At 41.5% G+C, this 15,506-nt stretch overlaps 1 protein-coding gene and 1 pseudogene across 1 annotated transcript in view; both read left to right on the top strand.

The window, feature by feature from the left end:
• CNTNAP5 (contactin associated protein family member 5) overlaps positions 1 to 15,506 on the top strand; it is an 877,159-nt gene that overhangs the window by 493,855 nt on the left and 367,798 nt on the right. The window contains exon 8 of the mRNA XM_061199178.1: positions 3,256 to 3,520. Coding sequence (XP_061055161.1) covers positions 3,256 to 3,520 — 265 coding nt within the window. The remainder of the gene's footprint in view (positions 1 to 3,255; positions 3,521 to 15,506) is intronic.
• On the top strand, positions 6,522 to 7,323 carry LOC133097958 (UBX domain-containing protein 2A-like; annotated as a pseudogene).

Genomic DNA, 15,506 nt, shown 5'->3' with positions numbered 1-15,506 from the left:
AAAAATGTTAAAGGCAGCAAAGGAAAAGCAACAAATAACATATAAGGGAATCCCTATAAGGTTAACAGCTGATCTTTCAGCAGAAACTCTACAGGCCAGAAGGGAGTGGTAAGATATATTTAAAGTGATGAAAGGGAAAAACCTACAACCAAGATTACTCTACGCAGTAAGGATCTCATTCAGATTCAACAGAGAAATCAAAAGCTTTACAGACAAGCAAAAGTTAAGAGAATTCAGCACCATCAAACCAGCTTTACAGCAAATGCTAAGGGAACTTCTCTAGGCAGGAAACACAAGAGAAGGAAAAGACTTACAAAAACAAACCCAAAACAATTAAGAAAATGGTAATAGGAACATACATATCATTAATTACCTTAAATGTAAATGGATTAAATGCCCCAACCAAAAGACACAGACTGGCTAAATGGGTACAAAAACAAGACCCGTATATATGCTGTCTACAAGAGACCCACTTCAGACCTAGGGACACATACAGACTGAAAGTGAGAGGATGGAAAAAGATATTCTATGCAAATGGAAATCAAAAGAAAGGTGGAGTAGCAATACTCGTATCAGAAAAAAATAGACTTTAAAATAAAGAATGTTACAAGAGACAAGGAAGACACTACATAATGATCAAGGGATCAATCCAAGAAGAAGATGTAACAATTGTAAATATCTATGCACCCAACATAGGAGCATCTCTATACATAAGGCAAATGCTAACAGCCATAAAAGGGGAAATCAACAGTAACACAATAATAGTAGGTGAATTTAACACCCCACTTACACCAATGGACAGATCATCCAAACAGAATATAAATAAGGAAACACAAGCTTTAAATGACACATTAGGCCAGATGGACTTAATTGATATTTATAGGACATTCCATCCAAAAACAACAGAATACACTTTCTTCTCAAGTGCACGCAGAACATTCTCCAGGATAGATCACATCTTGGGTCACAAATCAAGCCTCAGTAAATTTAAGAAAATTGAAATCATATCAAGCATCTTTTCCAACCACAACACTATGAGACTAGATATCAATTACAAAAAAGCAGATTAAAACAGCAATGGGATATCAAAAGCAAGCTGGTAGATTTTTTTTTTAACAGTGGTACCCAGTACAGAGGAGGAAATTCTCAGAGATGGCTGCCAAAAGCCTCCATGTCAGACAAACATAGGTCTGTCCCCCATTGTCACTGCTAAGGAGGACTCTGGCTTTTGTCGAATCACCTAGCTTCTCCAAACCCAGTTTGTGCATTTTTTAAATGAATGCAGTGTCATTGTGTAGAATACATGAGATAATGCATGTTAGCACTTAGCCTAATGCCAAGTGCAGTATAAACTGTGGGCAATTTCTTGATGGATATCAAGGGCCTTACCCTTTGACACATTAATTAACTTCTGGGGATCTAGCCTAAAGAGAAGAACACATCTAAACAGCTACAAAAAATGATCAATGCAAGAATATGCTCATAGCGGTACGCTTGATGAGTGCCTCATTAGAAATGTACTATTGGGAGAAGTTTGTTTGGAAACTGCTATTTGTTTTCAGAAATGCAGGACTATCACTAACAAATATATTTGGGACCTAAGGATGTTTTTTCAGGATTACGAGGCTGTACAACCTGAAGGATTAATCTGTTCTAGGACTAGGAGCTGTCCTAGGTATCTAACCCCACTACCTGGCCACTTAAGCGCAAAGTTGAATTCAGGCAGCCAGGCAAGCCAGGGCATTCCTCTTTCAGAAATCCCTGTCTTTTTTTTTTTGCAGAAGTGGCACTGGCTATGGAAATAGGTGGAGCTTAGCCTCTTTCATTGGCATTGAGAGATTTACAGGGAACAAGGTGTGTCTATGAATAGAACAGACTGTGTTTGCCAAGGGGGAAGGGGAGTGGAGAGGGATGGATTGGGAGTTTGGGATTAGCAGATGCAAACTAGTATATGTAGACTGCATAAACAACAAGGACCTACTGTATAGCACAGGGAACTATATTCACTATCCTGTAATAAAACATAATGGAAAAGAACATGAAAAAGAACGAATATATATATATATGTATATATATAACTGAATCACTTTGTTGTACAGTAGAAATTAACACAACATTGTAAATCAATTATAATTCAATAAAATAAGTTAAAAAAAGATGTGTCTATGACTGTTTAGAGGACAATACTGCATTACACTTACCTGAATGAGCTCACTGCATTGTTGTAGAGGTTGGCTATAAAAATTCCAAATGGCTTTCATATTGTAACACCTATTCATAATCTAGATGGTATTCCAGGCTTTCTCCTTATTCATCTAGTAAAAGTGACTCCAGCACATGGCTCAGCTGGGCACATATATACATTTGTTTATTTTCCTGTAACTTCCTCAAATAAACTCGGACCCATTTTCCCTCACTTATGCAAAGGATAATCTTCTTCCACTTCTTCCTGGTTCTAGTCTACACACACTTAATGCTCCCCACCTCTGGTCCTCTCATGCATCCCCCGAGCACCCCCGACTCCCCATGTTTCTAAAAATACTCAATACATTAAAAATCTGGCCAATGTCACTTTACTGCTTCTAACTTTGAATGATAACTTTGGCAAGCATAAACTCACCTCCTTCATGGTCCATGGCCCTCTCTGTCCCACTTCAAGTTCAGAAATGACTCATTCCCCAGGGATGCCATTTTGCTAATTTTTCCAAGCCTTTGCAAACACCGTGCCATCTGCTGAGAAGGCTGACCAGGCAGTCACTCTTGTCTTTCCCCACTTCCTTCCAGGAAAGCATTGCCTCCCTTGTGAAACCTTTGCTTCTTTAGCTATTTCTCCTAGGAGGCTGCCCTGGGAATATTCCACATTGTAACAAAGTTTTCTCATGTGTATCTCTTTGAAAGGTATCCCAGTGCTTGACACTTAGTTGACTTGCAGTACAGCATTATTCAATGAATGAATGTAATTAGTTTTATCTCTGGATCCCTAGAAACTTCTGATGCTTTCCATCCCCCCACCCACCCTGGGTCAAGACCAAGGATGACCCTCTTTGCAGATAGCACCATGATCCAGAAAAAAGAATGGAAAACAATCTTGTGGGTGTGTCTGAACAAAGCTGACATATTTTTCCCTTTACGATCTTGCCGCTGTATGTGAAATGATCCTGAAATTAAGGTCAGCTGCAGGTGGTTGTTTATATCAGCTGTCAGATTGCAGAATAAAAAATGGCTCTTATATATTTGATTTTTATTGTTTTCCAGGGCAATGTCACTTTTTCCTGCTCCGAACCACAAATTGTTCCCATCACATTTGTCAACTCGAGCAGCAGTTATTTGCTGCTGCCCGGCACCCCTCAAATCGATGGGCTCTCGGTGAGTTTCCAGTTTCGAACATGGAACAAGGATGGTCTGCTTCTGTCCACGATGCTCTCTGAGGGCTCAGGGACCCTGCTGCTGAGCCTGGAGGATGGAACCCTGAGACTTGTGATTCAGAAAATGACAGAACGTGCAGCTGAAATTCTCACAGGTACTGTCCACTGACAACTTCTATGTCCGTTTCTTGTTCAGCCAAGTCGATACACGTTTGAGAATCTGACCAAAACATACAGGCTCCAGCTCCCAGGGATGCGGGATGACCAGTCTTCACAAATTTAAGTCTGAAGAGCCAACATTTTTTTTCTTTTTTTCTTCTTTTTTAAATTTTGTATTGGAGTATAGTTGATTTACAATGTCGTGTTAGTTTCAGGTGTACAGCAAAGTGATTCAGTTATACATAGACATGTATCTATTCTTTTTCAGATTCTTTTCCCATCTAGGTGATTACAGAGTATTGCGTATACTTCCCTGTGCTATACAGTAGGTCCTTGTTGTTTATCTATTTTATATATAGTCGTGTGTATCTGTTAATCCCAACCTCCTGATTTATTCCTCCCCTCATCTTTCCCCTTTGGTAACCATAAGTTTGTTTTCCAAGTCTGTAAGTCTGTTTCTGTTTTGTAAATAAGTTCATTTGTATCATTTTTTTTAGTTCAATGTATAAGTGATATCATATGATATTTGTCTTCCTCTGTCTGACTTACTTCACTTAATATGATAAACTCTAGGTCCAATCATGTTGCTGCAAATGGCAATGTTTCATTCTTTTTTATGGTTGAGTAATATTCCATTGTATATATATATACCACATCTTCTTTATCCATTCATCTGTCAGTGGGCATTTAGGTGGCTTCCACGTCTTGGCTATTGTAAACAGTGCTGCAATGAACATTGGGGTGCACATATCTTTTCGAATTACAGTTTTCTGTGGATATATGCCCAGGAGTGGGATTGCTGGATCATACAGTAACTCTGTTTTTAGTTTTTTAAGGAACCTCCATACTGTTCTCCATAGTGGCTGCACCAATTTACATTCCCACCAACAGTGCAAGAGGGTTCCCTTTTCTCCACACCCTCCCCAGCATTTATTATTTGTAGGCTTTTTGATGATGGCCATTCTGACCGGTGTGAGGTGATACTTTATGGTAGTTTTGATTTGCATTTCTCTAATAATTAGCGATGTTGAGCACCTTTTCATAAAAGTTTTTAAAATGGTTCTCAAAAAGCTGAAGATTGGAAGGCACTTTCTTTTATAGCAATAGAGTATAGGTCCTAATGTATAGCAACATGGAATAGATGTATGAATAACATCCTGACTCTTCTATCTGCCATTCCTTCAACATGGAGCCATGGAATTTTCTCCCTCCTTCTCTATTTGTTATCTTACTGATGTCCCCTGTCCTTCCGGAAGCAGTGTGTTCACTTAGTGACAAGTACTTACCGAGGTCAGACCACCTGCAGGCATTGGATTGGGGGCTAAGGCAGGCTGCTAGGTCAACAAATCCTCTGAGAAGCCTTCCTGGCTCTACAGCCTGAATCAAACCCCCTCCTCTGTGCACTCTGGGCCAGTATCCATCCTGGATTATAGGACATTGAATCATTTATTTAATTTAAATGTCTTTCTTCCCCCACTGGACTGTGAGTTTTGTTATGCAAATAAATTAGAGGAAATTGAGTTAAGTAGTAAAGGACGTGACTTAATAGTCAAGATCAGGTCAGGCTATGGGAAAGCCTCCGATGTCAATGGTTGAACAAAAAAGCCCATTGAACCTGTTAACGAACCAAACTTGGGTCCGCTCACCCATGTGCAGTAAAGCCAATCTACTGACACCAAATTGTGGTGAAGGAAAGTACAGATTTTATTGCAGGGCACCAAGCCAGGAGAAGGGTCAGCTCATGCTCAAAAGACCTGAACTCCCCAATGGCTTTCAGGGAAGGGGTTTTAAAGGCAGTGTGAGGGAGGGAGCTGCAGGGTGTATGATCAGCTTGTGCACAGTTCTCAGATTGGTTGGCATCAAGGTGAAGTTTCCAGCATCATCAACCTTCTGGTTTCAACCAGTCTAGGGTCTATGTTGTTGTGGTCAGCAATTTTCATCTGGGGGGGGGGGTCAGCCTCCTGTAAAAAAAAACCTTTGGAATATGTGTCAGGCCTTTATCTTTATCTTTCAGGGAACTGGGAATTTGGTGATTCTGCCATGTGGCTGATTTATAGTCTAAATTGTTACCAGTTTCCCAGCCCAACAGCTATTCTTTATTTCTACATCTTCACATTCCTAACCATTAACTAATTTTTTTCCTTAATCATTAACTCTTGAGCAGCCTTTTGAGACTCAGCGTAGGCCTGGGAGACTAAAGCAAAAGCCTATTACTTCAAAGGAAGGGACACAGGGTCTTGTATACAGTTTCAAACCCCTGGAAATAACAGAAGGGCCTGGGTCTGTGAGTCAGAGAGGCAGGTTCCAAAGGCACCTTTTCCCCTTGCTAGTTAGTCTGGGGCCCTAGATGAACTTCTTAACTTTGTCTCCCATGTAAGTGAGAGTGCATTTGTTATCTACAGCTGCGTAACAAATTATACCAACATGTATTAGTTGAAAACCACACATGTTATGTCTGATTTTCTAAGAGTCAGGAATCCAGGAGCCCTTTGGGCAATTCTGGCTGCAGTCAAGTTGTTGGCAGGGGCGACAGTCATCTCAAGGTTCAACCGGTGCTAACTCTGCTTCCAGGCTAACTCATGTGGCTGTGGGCAGACCTCAGAAGATCCAAACTTATCCCCACGCCCTCTCCAGAAGGCTGCCTCATTGACAGGGCAGCACTCTTACCCCAGAGTGAGTGACCCTGGAGAGAGTGAGAAAGAACCCCCAGGACAAAAGCCACAGTCTTTGTAGATCTCATCCCATCCTTTTCATCATATTCTATTCATTAGAAAAAAGTGAATAAGTCTAGCCCTTGCTCAGGTCAAAGGGATTATACGAGGGTTCAGATATTAGGAGTCAGAGCCGGCCTCGGCACGTGCTCGGTGCCGGCAGCAGTAACCGAGGGAGACGAGCAGGGTCCCAGCATCGTGGCCACCGAGCTTGAGAGGGTCTGGGGGCGGCAGTGCTCCCAGTCTGAGGGGTTCCAGCCCAGCGGCCACACCAGGAGGAAGACAAAAGAGAATGAAAGAAGCAGATAATCGTGAAAGTATAAAGGAAGAACGGGTTTGTGAAACAGGATCTGACCACCAACCTCTTAATGATAATCAGCAAACAAATTGTGACTATTTTGTTGACAGCCTTTTTGAGGAAACTCAGAAGGTTGGTGTCAAATGTTTGTCTGCCACTGAACAAAAGAAACTGGTCGGTGTAAGTACAAAATTATGGAAAAATGGATTCACAGTCAGTGATGATTTCAGAAGTTATTTTGATGGTGCAGCTCAGCAGTTTCTGAACTCCATCAAAAAAGGGGAATTACCTTTAGAATTACAGGGTTTTTGATAACGAGGAGGTGGATGTTAAAGTTGAAGATAAGAAAAATGAAGTATGTATGTCAACGAAGCCTGTGTTCCAGCCCTTCTCAGGACAGGGTCACAGACCGGGAAGTGCTACACCAAAAATTGTTTCTAAAGCAAAGTGTATTGAAGTTGAGAACAAAAATAAGTTGTCTACTGTCTCACTAAACAGTCTCGAACCCATCACTAATATACACATCTTGTTAGCCAATGGGAAGAGGAGTGTCCAGAAATTTAACATTTCTCATAGGATAAGCCACATCAAAGACTTCATCAAAAAACACCAAGGATCTCAAGGAAGTCCTCCCTTTTCCCCGGCAAGAGCTCTTCCTTTCCTCAAATTGCTAGATGAAACACTCACACTAGATATTAGGAGTCATGGATCATTGGGGACCATCTTAGCGTCTACCTACAAAATGAGATTTAAAAAAATCCTTACATCACAAGACTGTGACGATGATTAAATATGAGATAGTGGATCTAAACCCTTTAGCACAGTGTTGAGAAGCTATTTAGCAAATTTCTTTTTCTTCCACACTGACTCAAGACTTCAGGCAAAAACAGGCCTCACTCTTTGAGTCATAAAAGCTGAGTGAGTTTGTGCAGTCATGGGACTTTCATAACATTTCTAAGATTTCTAGTCATGGAGGTGAGTTAATCAGTTAGGAACATAACATTTTTCATGTGCAGAGTTATAAAAGTTAAACCTCGATCCTCCTTATTTGAAGAAGAAAAATCGTGAGCTGGCGTTGGGCTGTTTCTCTCTAACCGGCGAGATGGTTGAGTACAGAGACTTGTAGGCCTCAGGTCAAAAATGCCGTTTTAATATAGTACAGGCCCCAGTGGCACTTCGCTCTAAAGCATTCAGGTGTTACCTGTATTATTAAGCATGTATCAGTCCATTAAAATGTGTTTATGACTGAGAGAGAGGCTGGTTAAAGCTGCCCCAATATCCAGCAAAGAGGGAGAAAAAATCATGTTATTTTAGACCTGTCTCTCAAAATAAATCAAACAAGTAAAAGAAAAATTTAAAAACATTCTGATATCTGTCTTAGAAAACTCTTGCTTCTTTTTCCAAGAATTTCCTGAATTTTGGAAAATTCAGAAATTTTGGAATTTCTTTTATTTTTCTTTGAAATGGATCAAGGCTTTGTGTCTACTGGCATTGTTCTACCTGGGGGAAAAAGGTAAACAAACAAAAAAATCAAACTAACAAGAACAGTTTTCTCCTCCCGTACATTTCTGAAGAACCTTGTTTTCCAAGTACTTGAGATTGTATTGGCTTTATAAGAGAAAAATCTCACATGAGAAATTAGAAAATAATAACCATTGTTCTAATAATTTTGAGGGCCACTGGGGCTACCCTTGACACATGGTACCTCATGGAAAATAGAAAATAGCACATTATTAATTGAACAGGGAATCCAGATATTTAAAGATTTACTTGAGAGTAGTTCATGTGTTTCTAACGTCTTGGGTCTAAAAGAGAAGGTGACCCCTATGAGAAGGTCAGCACACGGATGCCTGGCACATTCACTCCTGTTACCAAAGCTTCATACAGTGTGCATAGTTTTGGGGGTGTGTGGTTATTTTGTGCAGTTTGCATTGGGTATCAGGAAGAGAAGTCCAAACGAAATCGTCCTCAAAATAGAAGGCATCTGAATTTAGTTGTTCTAAGGGATGAAATTTCAGGGAGATGAAGGACAACGGTATAATCCCTCCCTTGTATTTTTCTTTATTTTCTATTTTTGTCATTTCCTTTCTTGAAAGCCTTGTACATGTGGATATGAGGCAAAGTCAAGGGCATCCTTCCACTGTAAGTGATATGACAGTAGAACCAACAATTACTGTGGATCTCATGCAGGTTAGGCATTATGCAAGGACCTTGTCATATAATACTACAGAAAAAAAAAAAAAAGAGCTCATGAAACATATGAAGTGGTTCTTATTTTACCAACAGGCACAAGGGGAAATTGAGAGTCAGAAATTAAGTTCAAGTGACCAAGTAGGTGTTCAAGCTCAGGCCTTTCCTTTGCATCCCCAAGTCCGTGGTCACCACAGTGTATCTTGCTGCCCCGCATATTTATTTGTGATATGGTCAGGTGTTTATAAAGAATTCAAATGCAGAGAAACTCTGCTTTAGATGAAAGATGAAATATACAGTAGGCTGTTAACAAAAGTAGCCTATTTAGTATCTAAAGTTGAGTTTTCCCAAAACATTTCACTTGGTGGTCCCATCAATAGACAGATTTGGGGGTTAAGGGGGGCTGACAAGAGATCGTGAATCCATTGTCTTCGTAGACTTTTACTCCACTTTAGCTGGCATTGCCTATATAGTGTTATAAAGTAAATTATGCATATCTATATATTAACCTACACACATACACACACACACACACTAATAGTCATTGAGTATATGTGACATACTTTCCTCAGACTTTTTTTTTAATGTTTATTTATGTATTTATTTATTTACTTTTGGCTGCCTTGAGTCTTCATTGCGGTGCACAGGCTTCTCATTGCGGTGGCTTCTGTTGTTGTGGAGCATGGGCTCTAGGCACATGGGCTTCAGTAGTTGTGGCATGCAGGCTTCAGTAGTTGTGGCATTTGGGCTCAGTAGTTGTGGCTTGCGGGCTCTAGAGCACAGGCTCAGTCGTTGTGACACATGGGCTTAGTTGCTCCACGGCATGTGGGATCTTCCCGGACCAGGGCTGGAACCCGTGTCCCCTGCACTGGCAGGTGAATTCTTAACCACGGCGCCACCAGGAAAGTCCCTCTCAGACCTTTTTATTTATTTTTCTTTTTTTACTTATTTTTTTTTCAGACCCTTTTAAATGCTCAGGGCCGATTCCTTAGTAAGATTATCACGTAAGTACGAAGGGTACCAGGTGAGAGCTTAGATGCTTCCAGAGACTTTGCCATGCCTTGCACAGCTTTTCCCATATTCTCGTCACCCCTGTGCGCCCGACCCCACGTGGGGGGCTGCATGGGAACGGAGAGGAAACCTTCCAGGAGCCCTCCTGCTCCCACGTCCCCCTTCAGGGATCAGAACAGCCAACTGTGCAAATCTTAAATAAACAAAAAAACACCTGGATTTCCTCCTTTATGCATTTCAAACTCTAGTTCCTCACCACTTCTCCCCAGGTTCCATGTGTCTTGGCGACCACTTTCTCTCTCAGGGCCATGCCTACCCCTGGAACGATTGATACCACGTTCTATTTTTGAGGAGCAAATGGCTGCCATTTTTAAAGACTCTTAAAAAGGTGCTTAGAATGTAGATTGTCATTGTCCAAACCAATCTGGATGACTAAGAAAACAGGAACTTGTGCAAAAGTAAAGGAGACCACCTGGTTCATGTCTTTAGACAATCGAGGCAGAGTGTTTTGAATTGCAAGTGAAACATTCAGTAACCAAAAAAAGCTGGCACCACTATAATTATTTTGCAAGTGGCCTGACATTTCGATGTTATTTTTATTTTGCTGATGAGAATGAGAATGAGAATAGGAATGAGAATAGGAAGAAAGAAGTTTGGGGGCTTCAGTCCTGAAAATTTGAAGTCTGTTTTTTTCTGCCGTAGTGCTTCTCTAAACATCAAGTTCTCACTGAAAAGCCAATCTGGGCAAAGACCTTGAACTCAGGCCTTAGCGTCCAGAACTCCAGCTTAGCTATGCTGTGCATCGATGCAGAATGTGAGTTTTATTCTGTTAGATCTCATTGTCCTTTGTAGCTAAAGGAGAGAGTTGGTCTAGAATTACTCAAGTCCCTTCTAAACCTTCATCTGAGTTCTTGAAGGAAAACAGGAGGTCAACCATGTCCCTTATTTTCTTCAAAGGGATCATCCACCCCAGAGTCTTCCTTCGAAAACAGGATAAGAGGCCTTAATTAGGTGTATTCAGCAGGGCCAAGCCCCCTGCCAGAGGTCGTGTTTCTCAACTCCCCACATTGTGGTGCATCTGAGGGAGGAAGAATGATAACCTGGGATTCTTTCATACAGTGATTTTTGTGAATGAGATGCTTGGTTGTCCCAGAAAGGCCCTGCATGTTACTCTCTGTGATCCGTAGAGAGTTAGGTGCCAAGGAGCCAAATCTGAGAAGTTGTGTTTAGTTTTGTGTTTGCGACCATCTTTTAATCACAGTAGGATACTCTTGTGTATGTGTGTTGATTGGTAGGTAAGGGAGTTGTCAGAGTATACAGGACCTTCAGTAGTACCGGAGCTATTGCATGCGGAGAGAAAAACAAGACAGAGTCGTGATAGGTTCTTTTAATGTGGGACAGACTTTCTCAGAGATGAGAGGTTTTTTTTTATATAAATTTATTTATTTTTGGCTGCATTGAGTCTTCATTGCTGCGTGTGGGCTTTCTCTAGTTGCAGTGAGTGGGGGCTACTCTTTGTTGCGGTGTGCGGGCTTCTCATTGTGGTGGCTTCTCTTTTTGTGGAGCGCAGGCTCTAGGCACTCAGGCTTCAGTAGTTTTGGCTCATGGGCTCTAGAGCGCAGGCTCAGTAGTTGTGGCGCACAGGCTTTGCTGCTCTGCAGCACTTGGGATCTTTCTGGACCAGGGATTGTACCCGTGTTCCCTGCATTGTCAGGTGGATTCTCAACCACTGCACCACCAGGGAAGTCCCTAGATGAGAACTTTTATATATTTATGTCACTGCAGAAAACAGAACAAGCCTCAGTAAGGTCAAATGGCAGAAAGACCATCTAATGGCTTTTCGTTAGAGAATATTCTCTCCCGAGCGTTTAGTTGCACAATCTACTGCTTTGATATACTAGAGGCATCAAACCCAGAGTGGAATTTTCAGGAAGAAGAAATGAGTCTCTGCACAACCAAATGCAACCCAGAAGATGGGGAAGGGAGTCTTCACACTGAGAGATCTCAACCTGGCAGCAGGGGCTGTAAAATGATTATAAGCTGGAAAGACAGAAGGGGAAAGCCAATTGCCAGGCACAGAACAGAATCCCAGGGCCAAAGGACACATGATGAACAAAGATCCAGAAATCAACCAGATGCCACGGAAATGTTTTTAGTGGAGGCAAATGGCTTATTGGAGAGGCCATTTCAGCTTATTCCACCGAGTCCCTAGATACAAGCAACAATGTTCATCATATTTCCTCAACCACCTTACATTTTTTCAGTAGTTAGACACAGGGCATTCCAGCATTACAAATTACTAAACAATCTGTTCTACTCAGTCATTAATTTTCTATACTTAGTAGAATGCTGGGACTGACTTGTTCTTTCTCTAGCTGAAGATAGGATGAAATTCTAATGGCATAGCCTTTGATCAGCAGCCGTCTTGGATGTTATTGGATGATTATGTATCATTGGCTTTGTTTAAATTAAATAAATCCTCCTACAGCTATGGTCCACACCATCCCACTTGTTTTTTTTTAGGATTTATCTCAATTGATATTTTCCCAAGAAACCTTCCCAAAGCAGGCCAGCTGCCCCTTTATTGAGTCTTCTGGTCCTTCTCCTTTTTAGCACTGACCGTAAGTATGTGTATAAATGTATGTATTAGTTTGCTAGGACTACCATAACAAAATACCACGGATTAGGTGACCTAACAGAAATTTACTTTCTCGCAGTTCTTGAGGCTAGTTCAAGGTGTGGGCAGGGTTGGTTTCTTCTGAGGGCCTCTCTCTTGGCTTGTAGAGGTCATCTTCTCTCTGTGTCCTCACATGGTCTTTTCTCTCTGCCCATCTGTGTCCTATTATCCTCCTCTTGTGAGGACACCAGTCATATCGACTATGGGCCTACTCAAATGACCTCATTTTACCTTCATTACCTCTTTAAGAGTCCTATCTCTAAGTACAGACACATACTCAGGTACTGGGTGGGGTGGGTAAGGATTTCAATATATGGATTTTGGGGGGCACAATTTAGCTCATAAGAATATGTATTATCAGACATAGAGCACAGACCTGTGGTTGCCAAGGGGAAAGGGGGGTGGGGGAGGGATGGATTGGGAGTTTGGGATTAGCAGATGCAAACTATTATATATAGAATGGATAACCAACAAGGTCCTACGGTATAGCATAGGCAACTATGTACATATCCTGTGATAAACCATAATGGAAAAGAATATAAGAAAGTATATATATATTAAAAAATACACTATATATGTATATATAACTGAATTGCTTAGCTGTACAGCAGAAATTAACACAACATTATAAATCAACTATACTTCAATAAAATAAATTATAAAAAGAATGTGTATTAATCATATGTCTATATAATTGGCTGCTCAATGTTCCTGTCACCATAGAACGTAAGGATTCATGGGAACAAGAACACCGCCTGCCTTGCTCACCACTATTTGCCCAAGGCCTAGTATAACACCTTGCTTATAACAGGCCCTCGCTAATATTTGTCTAATGTATAAGCAAGTGTCTGAATAAATGAACTACTAGAATTGACCTCCAAAACATTTCTGAAGCATCTCATGTCAACAATGGAAGAAGCGTCTCACGTCAACAGTGGAAGAAGAGTTAAAAGTGATTTTTGGGCTTCCCTGGTGGCGCAGTGGTTGAGAATCTGCCTGCCAATGCAGGGGACACGGGTTCGAGCCCTGGTCTGGGAAGATCCCACATGCCGCGGAGCAACTGCGCCTGTGAGCCACAATTACTGAGCCTGCGCGTCTGGAACCTGTGCTCCACAAGAAGAGAGGCCGCGATAGTGAGAGGCCCGCGCACCGCGATGAAGAGTGGCCCCCGCTTGCCACAACTAGAGAAAGCCCTCGCACAGAAACGAAGACCCAACAGCCAAAAATAAATAGATAAAATTTAAAAAAAAAGTGATTTTTAACCAATATTCATGTTACAACAGTTCTACAATGCAGAATGTGTCAAACCCAAGGATGAGCTATAATCAGGGGAAGTACTAATCAGATAAAGGCCAGTGGGGCTCCCAGAGGTGGGGAGATGGCAGGGAGAGCTGTGTCATGAAGGATAAAAGTGCTCACCTTATTAATACTTGTGGCCAGATGGTTTTAGTCTGTAGTCCTGCAATTCACAGAGCAGCTTCCCCAATATCACCCTTTTTCATAGAATCCATTTGTATCTCACCACCATCTGCACATCAAGTAAACATGATGACTTGGTGAACCTCATCCTCTGCTTCAATTAAGCTGTCATTAATGCCTCTGTGTTTTAGCTAAGATAATGTTGATGAGAAAATCCCATTCATGAGGGCAAACAAATGATAGCCACAGGGCCATGACTGTCACAACAAGCTGTCTGGCTGGGCGCAGAGTTAGAGTTTCGGGAAGACAGATGTGTGATGAGGCATTCCACTTTATGGAAACTGAGAACTGCCATTGCCGAAGCTTCAAGATATCAAGCAAAGCCTGGGAATGTTTACCAAAGGAGAGATCTCCCAGGCATGTGTAGCTTTTTCAGGCCTGAGTAATGATGATGACTTAGCTTACTCTTCCTTCTTCTCCATTTCACTCAAAAGAGAAACAGAGGGAACTAGATTTGTCTTATGGGAAAATAATTTAATAGTCAAAACTGCTGTCATTTCCTTTGCTTGTTTTCTACTTTAATAATTCTTTCATATAATTCACTTTGCCTCTATTTGTTACCGAACAGAAGTTCCTATGTCCAATGCACAGTGAGGCCAAACAAACCAAAATGTCAGAGTTTGGAGCAGAGAAAGTTTTATGGCAAGGCCATGCAAGGAGAATGGGTAGCTCATGCCCCCCAAAAGCCCCAAACTCCTGGAAGGGTTTCAGCAAACTATTTTTTAAGGCAAGGTGAGGGAGGGTTGTGGCTGGTTGCTGCAAACTTCTTGGTGTTGGAATCCTTTGTTCTTGCAGCCATTCACCTAGGTCAGGTCACGATGTTCCTGTAAACCTCCAATAGGACAATTGTTATTCTCCATTCTGCAACTTTTTATCTCTATATGAATGGAAAAGTGTTATCCCCTTAAAGGTCAGAATCTTGAGAATGGGCTATCCTGTATATTTCAGGCTATGGGCAACATTCTTAACTTGAAGCAAAAGCAATCGAATACAAAGGTTAAGGTAAGAGAAACAGATCTAATATGGAGTTGGATTTGTTCTTCCCTATTACACATTTAATTCAGGAAGCTTTTGAAGTGTCTACTTTCTGCTGATACTGTACTCAAATCTGAGGATGGAGGTATTGCCCTCTGCTGTTGAAAGGGACAGTATTGAGTATTGATGATGCAGTAGGACAGATGCTCAGGGTACAGGGGGAGCACAAGGGAAGAGGCACCAGAAAGGGTGAAAAAGGGAAGGCTTCCTAGGGGCAGAGATAACACAGCTCTGTTTTGAAGAATGAATAGAATTTGGTCAAACAAAGAAGGAAGGGAAGGATGCTCCAATTAGAGGAGAGAAATAGGGGGAGATCTAGATGTGTAAGACTCCACAGGTGGCTTAGGGTGCCTGGATCACAGAGAGCGAAGGAGCACAGGCAAAAGATGAAGCAGAATTTTGGTCAGGGACATGAGAGTTTGGGCTGTCTCCTAAAGGTGACAGAGAAATACCAGGCTCTGGAGCTGACCTTCATTTTTATCATGTAGACACTGGAGCCGAGCATTCAAGTCCATCCTAGAGACACTATGCCTTCACCACCAACCACAAACATGTCACAGTTTATATCTGACCCTAGTGTA

The sequence above is a fragment of the Eubalaena glacialis genome, chromosome 1 (assembly GCF_028564815.1).
Source record: "Eubalaena glacialis isolate mEubGla1 chromosome 1, mEubGla1.1.hap2.+ XY, whole genome shotgun sequence".
In the NCBI taxonomy this organism is placed as follows: domain Eukaryota; kingdom Metazoa; phylum Chordata; class Mammalia; order Artiodactyla; family Balaenidae; genus Eubalaena; species Eubalaena glacialis.
The sequence above is the reverse complement of the archived record's forward strand: the minus strand, read 5'-3'. Positions and strand labels throughout refer to the sequence as shown.